Below are 16,750 nucleotides of genomic sequence, written 5' to 3'. Positions count from 1 at the left end.
TACCTAGCATGGTCATGTGTACTATTACTTTGTACTAATATGAATACAGGCTTAGTAAAAAAAAAAAAAAAAAAAAAAGGCCAAAACAGATTTGCTTTACAACTGATTTTTTTAATTTTTATTGAATAAATGATTTTTAAAAGGTAATAACAATGTTTAAAACTACATCTTCACAGCCATTGCTTACATACTCAAATAACCCATCTATATATTTTTCTTCCCGCTCCCCCCCTTTTTTTTTTGGGTAAAAATATTTTTTCTTCTTTTGCACTTTTTTTGTTGTGTGTTTCAGTTTGGAGTCATACCGTCATTATAAATGCCCGTTTCAAGTCTCACACAAACAGCAATTCATTAGGGAAGGAGGAAGGGTCTAGCTCTACAGGGGGTGAGCTTGAAATTCCCAGTTCATATTATTCCATCAACATTTTTCAAGTTATTAAAGCAGAGAATCAAAGATTCAAAATGGAAATAATAATTAAAAAACAAAAACAAAAAAACAAGTTGGTACAAGGAGCTACACCAGGTAACCCTCCCAGCCCATCGGGCCACTGCAACTGAAAATGTCATTTTTTACAGTGACACTTCTTAGTAGTCAGTGTCCCAAACATTTCAAAACATAGAAAACCACTAAAATAATTTTAAACTAGATCCAAAATATTCATTTGAAAAGAATTCATTTTGATGTACAAAAACAGTCATTTTCTTTTTTTTTTTTTAATGTTGTTTTTGTCTTTTTTTTAATAAAAGTCTCAACACAAGTTTATTGTAGTTCTTATTTTATCTGTCATTATTATTGATTCTTCTTTTTTAGTCTTCTATCAGTGCGATTGTATACCAGTGCAGCTACTGGGTCCAGAGTAAAGAAAACAGGCTTTTCATCTTTAATGGCATAAAAAATAAGGAAAAAAATCCATCTTTTATACAAAGTATAACTGCTGGTCTTCAGGGAAAAAAACATTTAGAAACCCATAAAGCTAGGAGGCACACCATGGGATTTTCATTTTTGTAAATTATAGCAACAATAATATTAAAAATAATAACAATAAACAAAACAAGTAACATTTGCAACCATAACAAACCATCCAAGGAGCTAGTAAAGCTCCAGAGACAGACTCAATGAAATTCATTGAATAACCGGGTTGCTCAATAAATCAAGACATTTGAATAAATCACACACAAAGAAACAACACAGAACATTTTGTCATATGCAGGGTGGTTTTGGAAGGACAGGAAGCCAGGCCTGAAGAGCAGCATATGGGCATGGCCGCTGGCATCTTTGGTTCAGTCGAACATACGAAGGTAACACAAGCTCGAGCATTCCCCGAAACATGAGAATGACACGTCAGGAACTGCTGAGGCTGAACTCTAACCCTGGTATGGAACCAAAACTCAATCTGCTACAACAAACTACTATTGCCGTCCCATACTGTCCCATGAGGTATCAATGCTTTCAACAGTTCATAAGTACTGCAACTCTATGACGAGTAAAACAACAATAATAACGGTGTCCCCGCCATGAGGTGCTTCCTTCAACAATAACAGGACCTTCTGAGGAGGTCAAAGAATTCAGCAGCTAGAAGAAAACTGTGGATGTGCTTTGAGGAAAAACACCATCCAGTCTTTCGGGAAAGGCAACGGCTGTTACTACGGTTACAATCTAGCTAACAACATGTCTCACATCTTAACAAACAAGGCCATGAGGTTGGGCCACAGTGTGGGGAGTAAACAGGGAGAGGGTCAATGTGTGACTTCTTGTCCTTTCAAACCTGCAGGGTGTTGACTTGCACTGAAACAAAAACACCTGTTAAACAAATCTGCATATATCAAGGATATTAAAGGTAACACATAGGATTTTCTCTCTCCGTATGTCGCTGCAAGATCCTAATAACAGTACATTCGATAGCCCCATAGACATGTATGCTCCTAGGACTTTTCTGTTTTTCCCATAGGGAATTGATTCCAAATCCCACAATGGACAGAGATTCTAGGGGCTACAACTTGCTCGTGACAGTCATAAGATGTGTAACAAAGTGTGCCGCCATAATTCACTTCACAGCAAAATACTGGAGAGAAAATCTTACACGTAGCATCTTAAAGTATATATGATATGAAGAATGAGTCCGCATGACCAGTCACGAGTAGTGACCACCCCAATATGAGGTCTGATAGCACCATATTTTAAATCTCTTAATGGGTAAGAGTGTCTAAGCCATAGATCAAGCATATGGATATAACCATAGGTCTCATACTGATACATACATGCAAGTAGACACATTGCATGTATATACAATAACATGTAAAAGAGCATGATAAATTTGGTTTTGCAGCAGAGAAATTCAGGTTGTGCTGTGATTAATGGACCAGAAAATGAATGTCTACTGTTCCTTGTGTAGTGTCTTCAGATCACATTCACACTGGCGGCAATGTTGGAATATTTGTGCACCAGCAGGTCGCAGCATTACTTTACAGAGGCCCAGCAGCTGAATAAGACAGAAAAGAGGCTGCAGGCTTTCATAGTCAACACATTCTCATACATTTCAATTGTGGTGTAAACAGGGCAGAGGAACAGTAATCATCATCTACTGGTTCACCAATTATTAAATTATTCTCTTAAGGCAACACAACTTAAATTGGGTCATTTCTGGTTACTGTGGATGGAGTGCCAAAAGCCCTTGAAATTTTTGCATAAAGAAAAATAACATGTCAGTTAGTAAAGGCTGTTACAAACAAAGATCTTGGTTAAGTAACAAGAACCTCTCAAAAATTCCAGTTTGCAGAGCTAAAACCAAAACGCCCAAAGCAAGCAGATCACCTGGAAATTCTCATTATTAAACCCAGCCATTGTGTGTGTGTGGCCATGACAAGTAACAAAAGGTCTATTGGATGGCAATGGCTTCTCAAGTCATGCCTTTGTGTTGTAGACCTTGATGGTAAAACATTTAATCCTATGCAGAAATTTGATACAATTTAAAAGGTGTTTTCTTCAATCTATTCAAAGGAAAGTAATATTTTTTCCTCAATCTGCAGAATTTAGACTACATTTAGAAGACTGGAAATGCTGCTTTCAATGACCAACTCCACAGCTGTGTAACTGCTACTGTGTGAGTTTGCACAGACAAAATGACATGCATTGCTATATGACAAGTATTTCACAAACTTGGTGTACGTTCAGGGGTGTATTACATTTAAAAAGACTATTTGTGTACATCAAGGTTTTTTGTTTTTTTTCTAGTGTTAATGGTTATCTAGAAATCTGAAAGGTAAGACAAACTTTCTACAACAAAATGCCACAGGATCAATGGCCTGGACAAATGGAGGTACAGGTGAGTACGATGAGGGCTGGTAGATTTGTATTCACAGATCAACCATATTCAATAGCTGACCGGCAATGCAACCCCATATAGGTGTGAAACAAGAAAATATGGCTTTAAGAAGTCAGAACCTCCCTGTCAGTTTCAGTCAAAGCATTGCATCGGCACAGTACCAACACCTGTAAAACGGCAAACCCTCCACTTTTTAAATCAAAGGTAGGCACTCCTAAAGGGAGAGGATGGCCTATCTGTTGCATTTTTCTTCCACTTGAATCACTTGTGCTGACATGATTATCAGAGTAAATGGCTTCTTTCAGATTTGACTTTAAGACTGAAGTAAATTGAAAAAATCTGTGTTCAAGATGGACTGGTTTCTTCACAAATACAAAACTGAATGGTCACGACTTGTTGGGCGAATAATATAATTTCTAATAGACTACTACATTTCATTTTATGAAAGGCCGGTGTCTTTATCCACACACAGATTTACATTAAGTGATTGTGAGCTCCATAAAGAAAATACCAGCAGCCGCTGTTTGAGAGCCATCACAATTCTACAATCTCAACTTTGGAAAATACAAATCCAAATATATAAAGTTCAACTTCAAACTACAACACTACAAAGCTAAACCAACCTCACCAATCAATCTATTTTTTGAGAGGAATCTATAGATAAGACACAGCCTTTGGGAACTGCAGTTGCCTTGCTACATGGTATATATGTTTTATTAATAAAAAGAAAATATAAACAAAATTGTTATGCTTAGTATGTTAAATGGTAGCAAAGCCTAAAAATATTAGTCATCTTAAGAGACTTCTTTCCATCCACAGAATTAAACACCTCATTAGGTGTGGTTAAAAGGGTTAATAAAATCTATTCAATGAATGACAGGGGTTATGGATATACATATATATGCTGCAATAAGTAGCCACAGGCAAACCCAAAATGAAAAAACTTAGATATTCTTGCCTGATCAGATGATGCTCTGTTGCCACCCGTTGCCATGTCACTGTCTTAACGACGGCCAGCATGGCAACGGAAACAATCATCATAAAATGGTACAGTAGTAGAAATAGCTAGACCAGGAGGGGGCAGGCTCTCCTGGGAAAAGGTCCGCGGAGAGGTCCAATGATTGGTCATGCGGCTCGCTGTCAGGAATAATGGTTGTAGGGTGGTAGAGGGTGCCCAATGCCATTCTGGTAGTGGTGATGTTGGCGGTGGGCGATGTATTCTGCATAAGCCATTGTCATCTTCTCGCTACGGTACCTAAGAACAGGAAAGGTGTAAAGAGATGCTGCTGACTATGGTAGCACCAGGTCACAAAAAATATCAGAAAACTGGCAGAATTTTGAAATACCGTTGGTTGTTTTTTTGAGAGGACAGAAAATAATAAAGGTTTAAAATGGATTATTGTGCATCTTACCTGGTTAACTTAATGGTCTTCCTGAAATCATTTGTGATGGGAGCTTTGTAACCTCCCTTTCGAAGTAAGGAATCTATGGTTTGAATGTGGTCCCAACCTTGGCAAGGGAATTTGTACAACAAAATTCAAGTTTCCAATAACATATACGGTGACAAATAAATACAAATTACACTGAATACACCAAGCTCACCTTGCTCCTTTGCAACCTCTGGTAGGTAGGTGGCTGTGCGCTTTGATCCTTTTTCATTGAAAAACTCTATCCTAATACCGTGAACACCCACCTAGAATAGAAGTATTTCATCTCATGTAATTCCGGAGTTAAAGCCAAAGATATATTAAATAAGTTTAATAAAATGTGCTACCTCCCAGTCAAGGTAATCACCGACATCTTCAAAGTTGGTGAGAAGAGACACTGAGCAGAAGAGGCGAGGCAGCTCATCCCTTGTCATTGGGGGAAAGCGGCTGTCTTTAAGGGCACTATATTTCAGATGAACAAAAAAACAAGAGAGCAATGCTTACAAAGCACAATCCTGTGACAAATGCATATAATCTATAAGACTATATGCATGTGCTGTTTAAATGAAATAGTGTCACAACGATTGCTTACCTGGTAAGGGTGTACTCCCTGAGTCCTGAGTGCAGATTCATGGCAGAAAATGTACCTATACAACCCCTCAACCGTTTGTCTCTGCCTATTTTCCATGTGACAAACAGTGGGCTGAAACACAGAAAGATGAAGTGCTTGGTTTGTGGTTTAAGAGTAATTTAAAGTCAGGTTTCCTTCAGAATTAAGAACCGAACACTAAAATTTAGCTTAACTCTAATATTATAAATAGAATATGTCAACAATAAGCCTCATCCAAAGGCACCCCAACAAAACTGACCACTACACTTATCTAAGTAAAGTGATGTGACAATGCATTTCTTAAGGACATACTGAGGTCACTGCCTCACATTTGTGAGACTGTGTGCAAATACAACAAGTACTGGAGTGAAAAAATTGGGTCATAGGTCATGTTGTTAACCCAATTAAAATTATGGTCTGATGGTCTGAACATTTAGTAATTTTAAGTGAAAGACCTATTTGCATATTTAAATTCTCATTAACAGTTGTGTAGGAAATGTAAAGTGTGCTTATTTCTATGAATATACACAAGGACAACAAACAACTGATCAGCTGTTTTCAGATAACAAAAAACAAACAAAGCTCTGTCTCCCAGATATTGACTGCACCTTGGAGATAGGAAGAGTCTTTAAAGTTTTTAACTTGAAAAGTATTCCTGTCATCCAAATTGTAGCATCCAGTCGAACTGAGAAGGCCAGAACTGATGGTTAAATGACTTTTAATCTTTCCTTGCCGTGTCATAGAACCAACGTAAGAACTAGACAAGAACAAAATAACAGTAATTACCATACGATTACAGCATCACTAGGTCATTACATTGCTTAACCGTTATCCATATTTAACATTAATTTGATACAAATGACAAGAAGTTCAAATATACATTAACAAGTCAAACAAACCTTGTTCCCCTGTCGACTGTAGCTATCTTTACTTTGTTTTATATAACTTTTCTCCGTTGTTTTGATTTTCACTATTAACGTTGCCGTGTTTACTGTGCATCGTTTCTTTATAACAAGCTAACGTTTTTTCCTTCACTTCCGTTCACACCGGAAGTCACCAAAATAAAAGCGCAACCTTACAATTAAATGCCATAAACTGCGTGTTAATGTATATAAGAGCTAACTTGACCTTTACACTCCCACCAAATTATTTGCTGTTTACAAACACAAAATAAAACACAAATAATTTCTCAATTCAACCAACAATAACAACTAAGTAAACAACATGTAAAAACTTCAACATTTCAGCACATTTAGATTGTGTACCATCACTTTTCTTAACCTTCTAGCAGTAGAACTAACTTATGAACTGGGCGTTCCACTATAGACATTTTATGCAAACGTACACCCTTGTTGCTGAGATTTCTGTCTGCAAAAGCAATTTTAACCTTTCAAGTCCATCTGAATCTGTTTGTTACAGTGTCTAAGACTCTACCAAGTCTCCACTGGGCCCGCGGTTGAGTTTCATCCTTGTCCATCACTACGTCGCCTGTCTGCATATTTCTTTTAGGCATGTGCCATCGCTGCCAGACCATGATATTGTGAAGATATTCTTTCTTCCATCTGCTCCAAAATTGTTCTTGACACCAGCGTTTTTGTGCATACAAGTCTTCTTTAACAAAATGTCCTGGAGGAGGCAATGCTGTTGTGGTTTTCATAGTGACGAGGTGATTTGGGATTAGTGGTTCCAGGCTGTTTGGATCATTGAGATTGTCGGTTGTCAGTGGACGGCTGTTTACTATTGCAGCTGCTTCGTATAAGAAGGTTCTGAGGGATGAGTCGGTGAGCCGTCCTTTTATGAGAGCTAAGGTGGCATTGAGAACGTTCCTCAGAGTCCATATTTGCCATTCCCATACTCCACCTGCGTGACTAGCATGAGGTGTGTAAAGAACAAAATCACACTGTTTTTCAGCAAGAAAGAATGTCAGTTTGTCAGTGTATTTCATCCTGAGCTGCATTTAGTTCATTTTTGGCACCAACAAAATTAGTACCCTGATCACATTTTATCTGTCTGACAGAGCCTCTTAAAGCAATAAAGCACCTTAGTCCATTAATAAAAGCATCTGTAGACAGGTCTTCTAACATTTCTACATGTACAGCTCGCGAATAGAAACATGTGAAAATGAGACAATACCTTTTGTGTTCTTTTCTTGCCTGTTTGGTCATGAATGGGCCGAAAACTTCCATACCACAGTATGTGAAAGGTGGAGAACATTCAACTCTTTCAACGGGGAGATCACTAATTTTTTGTCCTTCCACAAGTCTGCGTAGTTTCCGACAATGCACACACTGCCAAATGTAGGATGATACTGTCTGACTTAGTTTTGGTATCCAATAGCCACTGGACCTTATTTCATTCATTGTGAAGCCTTTTCCTTGATGACTGACCTCTTTCGTGACAGTGAGCAATTATCAGCTTTGTGATATGGTGTCCTCTTGGAATGACAGTCGGATGTTTGAATGAGTTTGGAAGCGATGAGTGAAGTAGCCTTCCTCCCACCTTGAGCACTTTGTCTTTATCCAAGAAGAGATCCAAGTTATGCATTTTATTGTTCGTTGGTAATGCTTTTCCTTTGATCAGTGACACAATTTCGTTTGAGTATGCTTGTCTTTGAAGATCTTTAATGATTATGATTTCTGCATTTTGCCTCTCAGTGACAGTAGTAAGTCACCTTGATCTGTCCTTGAGCAGATATCTTTTGAGACGTGCTACAGCGCTGACCGCACGGGACCAGGATGAGAACTTGGTGAGATGGTCGCTGAGACTTTTATGCTCTGAAGTTTGTGTGTTTAGTGTCTGCACTTTTCTCACCTCTGGGTCTCCTATTGGAAGTTTGATAGTAAGCCAGTTGGATGACAGCAGCTCATTTACTGTTGTGCCTCTTGATGCGACGTCAGCGGGGTTTTCACAGGTAGGTACATAAAACCATTGTTGTGGTGTGGTATTGTTGATCTTTTGTACTCTGTTAGCGACAAACGTGTGAAAACTTCATTACTTATGTACCCCAAAGTGACCTTTGAGTCTGTCCAAAAGAACTCCTCCACATCTTCATAGAGTAGTTCTTCCTTTAGCATATTGCTTACTGTGACAGATACTGTAGCCGCGGACAGTTCTAACCTTGGAATAGTGGTGACCTTTGTGGGAGAGACACGCGCTTTGCCCATAATAAAGCTACAGTGAACATCTTTGTTTTTGTTAATCAGTCTTAAGTAAGAACATTGTCCATATCCTGATGTGCTTGCATCGGAAAAGTGATGCAGTTCCCTTTTTATGACATGTCCAAATGTTACAGGAACATAACATCTGTTTATTTGCAACCTTTTCAGATCATTTAGATCTTGTTTCCAGCTCTCCCACCGTGGCTTGAGATGTTCAGGTAATGGACTGTCCCAGTCTGTTCCTTGTCGACACATTTCTTGGAGGATTCTTTTGCCATTGAGCACATATGGAGCAATGAATCCCAAGGGGTCGTATATTGCTGCGACTGTGGACAAAATGCCGCGCCTGGTAGGGGGTTGGTCTTTTATTGCAATGTTGAAAGTGAAACAATCCTTTTCTATGTTCCAATGAATGCCGAGTGCTCTTTCTGTTTGTATTTCACTGAATGTTAAGTCCTTTGTTTTTGTGTCAGTTGCATGTTCCAAAGCTGGGATGCTGTTTAGAACAACACTGTTGTTGGACACGAACTTGCGTAGCCTTAGTCCACCTTTTGCACATAGCTTACGTGCTTCTTTAGATAGCTGTACAGCATCTTTGACTGTCTCAACACTTGTGACTCCGTCATCTACATAAAAGTCTCTGGCAATGAACTGTGCACCTACAGGATACTCAAGGCTGTTTTCTTTGGCTAAATATTTGAGTCCATAGTTTGCACAGCCGGGTGACAAAACAGCGCCAAAGAGATGTACTGTCATCCTGTATGCTTGAGGTGATTTACTAAAGTCACCATCTTACCACCTCAAGAACCGTAAGTAGTTGCGATCATTTGCACTGACTTTGAACTGGTGGAACATCTTTTCTATGTCACACATTAAAGCTATTTGATGTTGTCGAAAGCGCACAAGTACACCAGTTAGATTGTTAATCACGTCAGGGCCGTTCAGTAAATGTTCATTAAGACATGTACCTTTGTGTTTAGCTGAGCAGTCAAACACCACACGCAGCCGCTCTGGTTTCTTTGGATGATAGATGCCGTGGTGCGGTATGTACCACGTTTCACCTGCTGGTCCATTATCATCAGTCTCTTCTGCATCACCTCTTTTGATGATGTCATTCATGTACATGACATAGTCTCTTTTGTATCTTTCATCCCGCATGAGTTTTCGTTTGAGCTGATTGAGTCTGCTTTCGGCAAGTTGTCTGTTATTGGGCATTTGCGGCCTTTCCTTGAATGGCAATGGCATTTCGTAATGTCCATGTTCAGTCTCTGTTATGCCTTCTTCAAGTTTCTCAAGGAACATGAGATCTTCTTGAGACACAGTTTTTTTCATTTCTCTCAGTTTCTCTGAAGTCCTTTTCTAGAGCACATATTGCATCAGCAGGGGTGGATGGGGGTATTTCTTTGATGGTTACTCTGTGACAGAGACTACTTGTTGTGTCTGTATCATTGCCAGGCATTGAGTTACCAACTATGATCCATCCTAAATCAGTTTGAATAGCATATGGCTCATTGTCTTTGCCTAGGAGTACTTGTCTTGGCGCTAGAGCTCTCGGACAGGTATAACCAATGAGAAGACTTACTTCACAGCTGAGGAGCGGCGGAACTTCATCGACAATGGGTAACAAATGCTTCCACAATTTGGCTGTTTCACATGTCGGCATGTGTTCCCTGTTTGCAGGTATGTAGTTCTTTGTGTAAGCAATGGGAAGCCTTATCACAGTTGCTGAATTGTAACCTCTCACAAGAAGATCACACACCTTTCCGCTGCTTACAACTGCATTTTTACCCATCATTGTAGTTAGCTTGAGTTTCACTGGGCACACCTCTGCCTTCAGTTCACTTGTTACTTCCTGATCGATAAAGACCGTGTCACTCTGCGTGTCTAGTAACGCATAGACTAGTTTTTCTTTTTGTGGGTTAGTAGCAGTTGACACCCACACTGGCACTATCATTGAGGTAGTGACTGTATGCTCTGCTCTGGCTACATTCAGTGACATGGCTGTGGCTGTTTCAGGTGAGTTACTTTGTGTTGCATTGTTTGTGCTCTCATGACCTTGTGTTTCTCTCTGCAGTCCGATGCTGTAATTTTCATCATGAAGACAGGTTGGGTGTCTTTTATGGCAAGTTTCAAATTGAGGCGGCGTCTGCAGTCCTTAGCACTGTGCCCTGGTTTCAAACATCCATAACAAAGCTTATTGTCCTTTACATATTCCTTTCTGTTTTCTAGAGACATTTTCAGAATGTTTGGACACTTGTGAAGAGGATGCATCTCTTGACACAACATGCATGAAGAGCCACTGTGTGTTTTCATTCTATACTCTATTGTCACCTTGTTCAGTTATGTTTGTGTTAAATGCACTTGCCTTATTCCTTTTGATTTCCTTTGTGTTTCTTCTATCACCATTTGTTTCAGTGAAGTGAAGTGCATGTATGGAGGTGACTGGGTTGCATGCGACTTCTGCTTCAAGGGAGAGGAATGAGGCAAAATCGCTCAAGCTGGGAAACTCACACCCGTCCATGAGTGCGTATACATGCACATCAATAACCCGGTTATGATCGGGTTTTTTGAGTATCCCGGTTTCTTGATGGTGCATGTATACGCAGTAACCCGAATACTGACATAACCGGGGTATGGCTAATAACCGGGATACTGATGTGCATGTATACGCACTCCATAAGTGTCTTTGTCACATGCCTGTTCCATCTCGCATTTATCCAGTCTGGTAGTTTGCGTAACAGTTTCTGATTTTCTTCGCAATCGTTGAGTATCTGTAATCCTTTTACATGAGGCATAGCAAGCATGCATGCATTTACAAAGTCTGCAAAGTCCCTTAGCCCATCGGCGTCTTTAGATTGTATTTTTGGCCAGTTAGATAACTTTTCTCTAACTGCTTTTTGAATCACAAATGGCTGGCCGTACCTTTGATTCATTTTTTTCCAGGCATCCCTATAAGCCTCTTCATCATTTCTAAAGAAAGTCCCTTCAAGGCATTTACGAGCTGGGCCGGTCGCATATCTTTTGAGATAGTACAGTTTGTCTGCTGCTGAGATGCCATTTTGTTCAATAAGAGACGTGAAAGTGGATTTCCATTCAATGAACTTTATCGGCTCGCCACTGAACATCGTTGGCTCTGGTGTGGGAAGTCTGTTCATTTTTATGCTGTCTTGCACAGCCTGTGCAAGCTGGTTGACACTAGGGGGAGCTGTTGGTGCAGGTAAGGTAAAAGGTGGGGCAGTCTTTCTGGGTGAGTACTCTGGGCTCACCTGTTCACTTTTCACTGACTTTATATCATCGAGCTGTGATAACTCTTGGCTGTAGGCTTCCAACCTGGCACGAGCTGCTTCAACTTCCTTTTCAGCTCTTAAGCGTTCCAACTCTGATATTTGAATGGCCATTTGTTTCATGTGCTCCTCTTCTAGAGCTTTAATCCTTTCCTTTTGTCTTTCTTCTTCTTGTACTGCTCTGTACTGTGCTTCTTTTACTGCAAGATCTGCTGCAGCATCGGCTCGTTTCACGGCGAGGCATGAAGTGGAAGAACTTTGGCTGTGATTTGATGCTGCGGTTGAACCATAGATGGACCGGGCGTAATCATGCTTTAATAGTCCATGCAAACGTTTGCCTTCACGTTCTGCATCAAAATCTCCATCAATACTACTAATTCTTTCCAGAATGATCTTCACAATGTCATGAGTTACTGCTTCACATGCATCAGTTTTTCTCCTTATGTCAGATGAAGGTGCTATGTGACCTCTCATTTCAGTGTATTGTGTTAACAGATCATCTCTCTTTTGCTCTAATATATCTGCAAGATCTGACATTTCCTTTTCTGAGATGTCCTGTTTTAAACTTTCTCTTGTTTCCACTGTTCATACAGAGTTAAGAGTCTCTTTTCCTTTTTACTAATTTCTTCCCTTTGATAAGCAGCCATTTTTGCGGTTGGCATTTTTTCTCTTTCAGAACGTCGTGGTATTGGTGTACTCTGAATCTTATTTTGCTCACTTAACATTTGTTCATTAATGTCTGTTAGATTTTCGTCTTGTATATTCTCCATTTTCCTCTTTAATTTCCTTATACCGTTAACCGTTTTGTCTTCTGACCATCTGCTGCCACCTGCTGGACGTTGCGGGAGTTACTGTGAAACCATGACCCGTCGTGGTACAGCGAAGTGGCGGTGGTCAAGCTCTTACTGTAGCATCCAATCGAACTGAGAAGGCCTGAACTGATGGTTAAATGACTTTTAATCTTTTCTTGCCGTGTCATAGAACCAACGCAAGAACTAGACAAGAACAAAATAACAGCAATTACCATACGATTACAGCATCACTAGGTCATTACATTGCTTAATCATTATCCATATTTAACATTAATTTGATACAAGTGACAAGAAGTTCAAATATACATTACCAAGTCAAACAAACCTTGTTCCTCTGTCGACTGTCGATCTTTACTTTGTTGTATATAACTTTTCTCCGTTGTTTTGATTTTCACTATTAACGTTACCGTGTTTACTGTGCGTCGTTTCTTTATAACAAGCTAACGTTTTTTCCTTCACTTCCGTTCACACCGGAAGTCACCAAAATAAAAGCGCAACCTTACAATTAAATGCCACAAACTGCGTGTTAATGTATATAAGAGCTAACTTGACCTTTACACAAATAGTGTGTTTATGGTCACCAACCTATTTCTCATCCCCAGGAACTCGCACAGAGCCGAGGGAAATAGCGAAGCTTAGCATTTCTTTGTTAATAGATGCTATGACGGGCCGATTTATTTTTTTAATCAACCAAAAAGCCTTGTCTGGTTGTCATTTCTCTGTGCCAAGTGACATTGCAAGCTTTAGGACTGATCAAATGAATATGTGAATATGCATGTGAGGAGACATACAAGTACAAGAAAAAAGGCTTAAATTAAATATTAACTGGCATCTACCGAGAGGGCCCTTAGCAGACCTAGCCTACACAGCTAGCCGAGTGTGGCCATACAAAGTTCATTGAAACCAACTATTAAAACTTAAACCATCGATGACAACATCATAAGTTTGTATGTCGGACATTTATTTTGTCTTGTTGGGAAACAGGGGCTGCACGTGTAAAGCTATCATTGTGAGCGATGTTATCTTATCTGGTCCACCCTTTTTCTACTTGGGGTAGCAGTTAGCTTCTAATAGCAATTAGCTCCGAGTGTGGTTAGTCAACCGATGGTTTTCGGACATTAAGTCAGTGTTAAAGTCTGTTTAGGCTTAACAAACTCCAGATACAGATGTCGATCAACCACGATCAATGCAAAGAAAATCATGTCAGTACAACACATAATGGCAATAACATTTAGCTTTCTGCTAGGGTACTTCCAGGCCTGGACAAGCTCCTCTTTGAGAAGGCCCCGGATTGTCAATTCAAAATAAACTAGTTATGGCAATTTTATTTCTTTGCAGAATATTATCGGTTTGCCATGACTGTGTATCTTGTGGGGGAATACAGAACTAAAATAAGAAGAGAGTATCGCCTATGGTGGCATTGTGGGTCTCTTAGCACAGAGCTTTGCTGTGCAGAAGTAACAACAAAAGAGCACATTTAATACTCACTAGGGATCGTTTGTAAACCTGGGTGTTCTCGGGGGCTGGTATCCGTAAAGATGGCAATAAAGCACGTCAAAACAGAAGCAGCACATCTCCGCTGAGACGACCATCTTTCTGCCTCCACTTCCCGAGCCTGGGCTGAGGCTTGGGGAGAGACCGGATGAGGAGTACCCGGCCGGGGCTGGGGACAGAGTGCTTGTGCCGCCGCTGTTACCGCTGCTACTACCAACACCGCTCACACTGCCCCCGGCTCCCCCCAGGCCGTTCGCTCTGCTCACACTGCCCGCTGCCGCTGCTACTGTCGCCGAGGAGCCAATGCCCAAGTCAGAGCCACAATGTCCGGTTCCTGTCAGAGCCCCGCTCCCCGCCCCCACCCCGCCAGGACCCCCCGACCCGGGAGATCCCGACAGTTTCTGCTTCTTCACCCCGCAGCACCCGGCCGCCATCTTGGAACAATCTGCACCGACACACCGCTTCCGACCCATCACCGTCACCGCGGGAAGGGCGGGGGGCAACGCCGACCAGACGTACAAATCCCACTGCGCTGAGACGTATGACGGACAATACTCCACTTTCACGCTATTTTATGTCTGACTAAATAACCAATATAGCGAGAGAACTGCAATGTCACGCCTGCGCTGCCCAAATGCGTGAGCACGCTAAGCAGTACTCATAGCTCATGCGTTTTGGTCAGAGGGGTAGCGTCAGCCCAGTGCAGCTCCGGACCACGGCGTTTCAGTCCTGACCTAGCCGAATCTTCCTCCCTATTCCTTAACCCAATAACAAGGTTGTCGGTCCCTTAAAAACAACCAAGTTCAGAGAGTGCAATATTCAGGCAGGCCGCAGATGACAGCAGGCAGGCGGTCCAGATGTGAAGCCGACAGCAGTGCGCTGAAGCCCCGCTGCACACCTCTCCAAGTGGAAGTCTGGAGCTCCAGTTCGCAGGACCCATAGGCTTCAGCCCAATCTGCGCACTACTTGGACAGCGTAGTCTCTCATTGCACCAGTTTGCTACAGCCTTATGAACTTCTAATTACACTACAGCAGGCCCACTTTGTTGGCATTCGAGGCGCTGGTATAAAGCAGAGGAAAATGGCATCTGACAATGCGGAGTTGGCATGGCACAATAAACCGCGTCATTTCACAAACGTTAGCCCAGTTTGCACCTGCATCATGCCAGCTCTTGGACCTGCTTAAATCTCAATTACACCCCCACGTCAGATGCTGAGCTGAAAGTTTTCACTGTAGGGTTGTTTGGAGGTTGTCATCCACGTAAAAGGGGTACATTTAGAAGAGTATTTTCGTCCGAGGGTCGTGAGAAATCCTCCGGGTTCAGAAACCCTCGCTCCGCACCGGTCTCTCAGCTGCTACTAGGTTCGGGTAAAGCCCTGTGAGCAGTCTGTGGGCACAGGCATCGCAGTCTTCGACACGTCGGATTCGGATTCAGGAAAGGGTTGCGTCAACTCTTTGCACATAATGCGTAGCTTATCGGGGAATCACATTTGGAATATAAAAAATGTTCTCTCTGAAACCATGCGTGCCCGTGACGCTGGACGCATCGGCGTGAAAGCTAACTGAATAAAACAATCGAGGAAATCCTTCTATAGATCTTATTATCGACTAGATAGATAGACTTCTATAAATACTTCCATGAGGAAAACCTTTTGTTATGGATACTTTCATGGTTACCTTCCTGGATCTATTAAATATCATTACTCTATCACTCACTTGTTCCATTGGAAGCCTATCGAGCTTGCCTTCTGTTCTGTTGACAAGTCATGTGCATTTCCTTAGTTTAGATTTTCTTTTTCTTTTCTTTTCTTTTTTTTTTCTTCATATTTTAGTCATCTTATGGTAACTCCTTTATTATAACTACTGTGGTAGACCTCGGTACACCGGAAAATTCTTTGCTGGTACAAAAAGACGACTGCTTTTAATGACTTTTAAGAATCATATGTTCAATATGCCATTGAGTTTTATAGGCCTATTCAATATAATCCCTTAAAACAACAGCAGATTCCCCCAGATCATTTTAGTCTCATTTTAGAGTCATTTAGTCTTTTGAATGAAGGAGATACTCTAAGACATATATTATTTTTTCCTTTGTATTGTTTCATATACGCTAGTTTTGTAGGTTTAATGAAATAATATTAGGCTGAACAAAGTTTACTGAATTAAGATTTCTCTGCTACGAAGTCTCAAAATGTGTTTCTTTAAAACAAGCTTTTTATGCTTTTTTATAGCTTTTTATTGATGTACATGTAAGAGTCACATCTCTGGTGTGTGAATTAATGGCACAATTTGCTCATGCTTTGAGGAATGGGGAAATAGGGTTACAATTAGAAAATATGCTACTTTTAATGGCGAGACACACACACACAAAACCAAACAAACTGTAAACTAGTATAGCCTATGGTTATGTATCCTATATATGGAATAAAGTAAAGTGACTTCAGTGAACTGTACTGTGATTCACGTAAGTATTGCACATGATTACTAGGTGAATGACACATATACAGGGCTGTGTTCACTGTGCAGTCTGAGATCAGCAGGAAGGAAAGACCAGAAACCCTGATAAGGATGAAGCTGCTCTGGGTAGGACTCATGGTCCAGTAGATGTGAGATTAGCAAGACCCTCCTGTCCCTCACCTCCC

The 16,750-nt window shown here is 40.8% G+C and overlaps 1 protein-coding gene across 3 annotated transcripts; it reads right to left on the bottom strand.

Annotated features, from left to right (window-relative positions):
- Positions 1-90: 90 nt before the first annotated feature.
- On the bottom strand, positions 91-15,509 carry ammecr1 (AMMECR nuclear protein 1). 3 transcript variants are annotated; one of them, XM_055148501.1, is made up of 6 exons: positions 14,103-15,509; positions 5,343-5,453; positions 5,098-5,212; positions 4,926-5,016; positions 4,736-4,832; positions 91-4,578 (listed from the first exon to the last, which is right to left on the bottom strand). In XM_055148501.1, the coding sequence occupies exons 1-6, from the start codon at positions 14,579-14,581 to the stop codon at positions 4,464-4,466; spliced, it is 1,008 nt and encodes a 335-aa protein (XP_055004476.1). In that variant the 5' UTR covers positions 14,582-15,509; the 3' UTR covers positions 91-4,463. The 3 variants fall into 3 exon arrangements, with proteins under 3 accessions (XP_055004476.1, XP_055004475.1, XP_055004474.1); XM_055148500.1 differs by lacking the exons at positions 91-4,578; positions 4,736-4,832; positions 4,926-5,016; positions 5,098-5,212; positions 5,343-5,453 and adding an exon at positions 6,124-12,797 and having other exon boundaries at positions 14,103-14,234; XM_055148499.1 differs by lacking the exons at positions 91-4,578; positions 4,736-4,832; positions 4,926-5,016; ... (1 more) ...; positions 5,343-5,453; positions 14,103-15,509 and adding exons at positions 6,124-12,797; positions 12,940-14,096.
- Between the last annotated feature and the right edge of the window lie 1,241 nt (positions 15,510-16,750).

Source organism: Boleophthalmus pectinirostris, unplaced genomic scaffold (assembly GCF_026225935.1).
Source record: "Boleophthalmus pectinirostris isolate CB_2022bp ecotype Guang Dong unplaced genomic scaffold, ASM2622593v1 HiC_scaffold_12, whole genome shotgun sequence".
Taxonomy (NCBI): domain Eukaryota; kingdom Metazoa; phylum Chordata; class Actinopteri; order Gobiiformes; family Gobiidae; genus Boleophthalmus; species Boleophthalmus pectinirostris.
The sequence above is the reverse complement of the archived record's forward strand: the minus strand, read 5'-3'. Positions and strand labels throughout refer to the sequence as shown.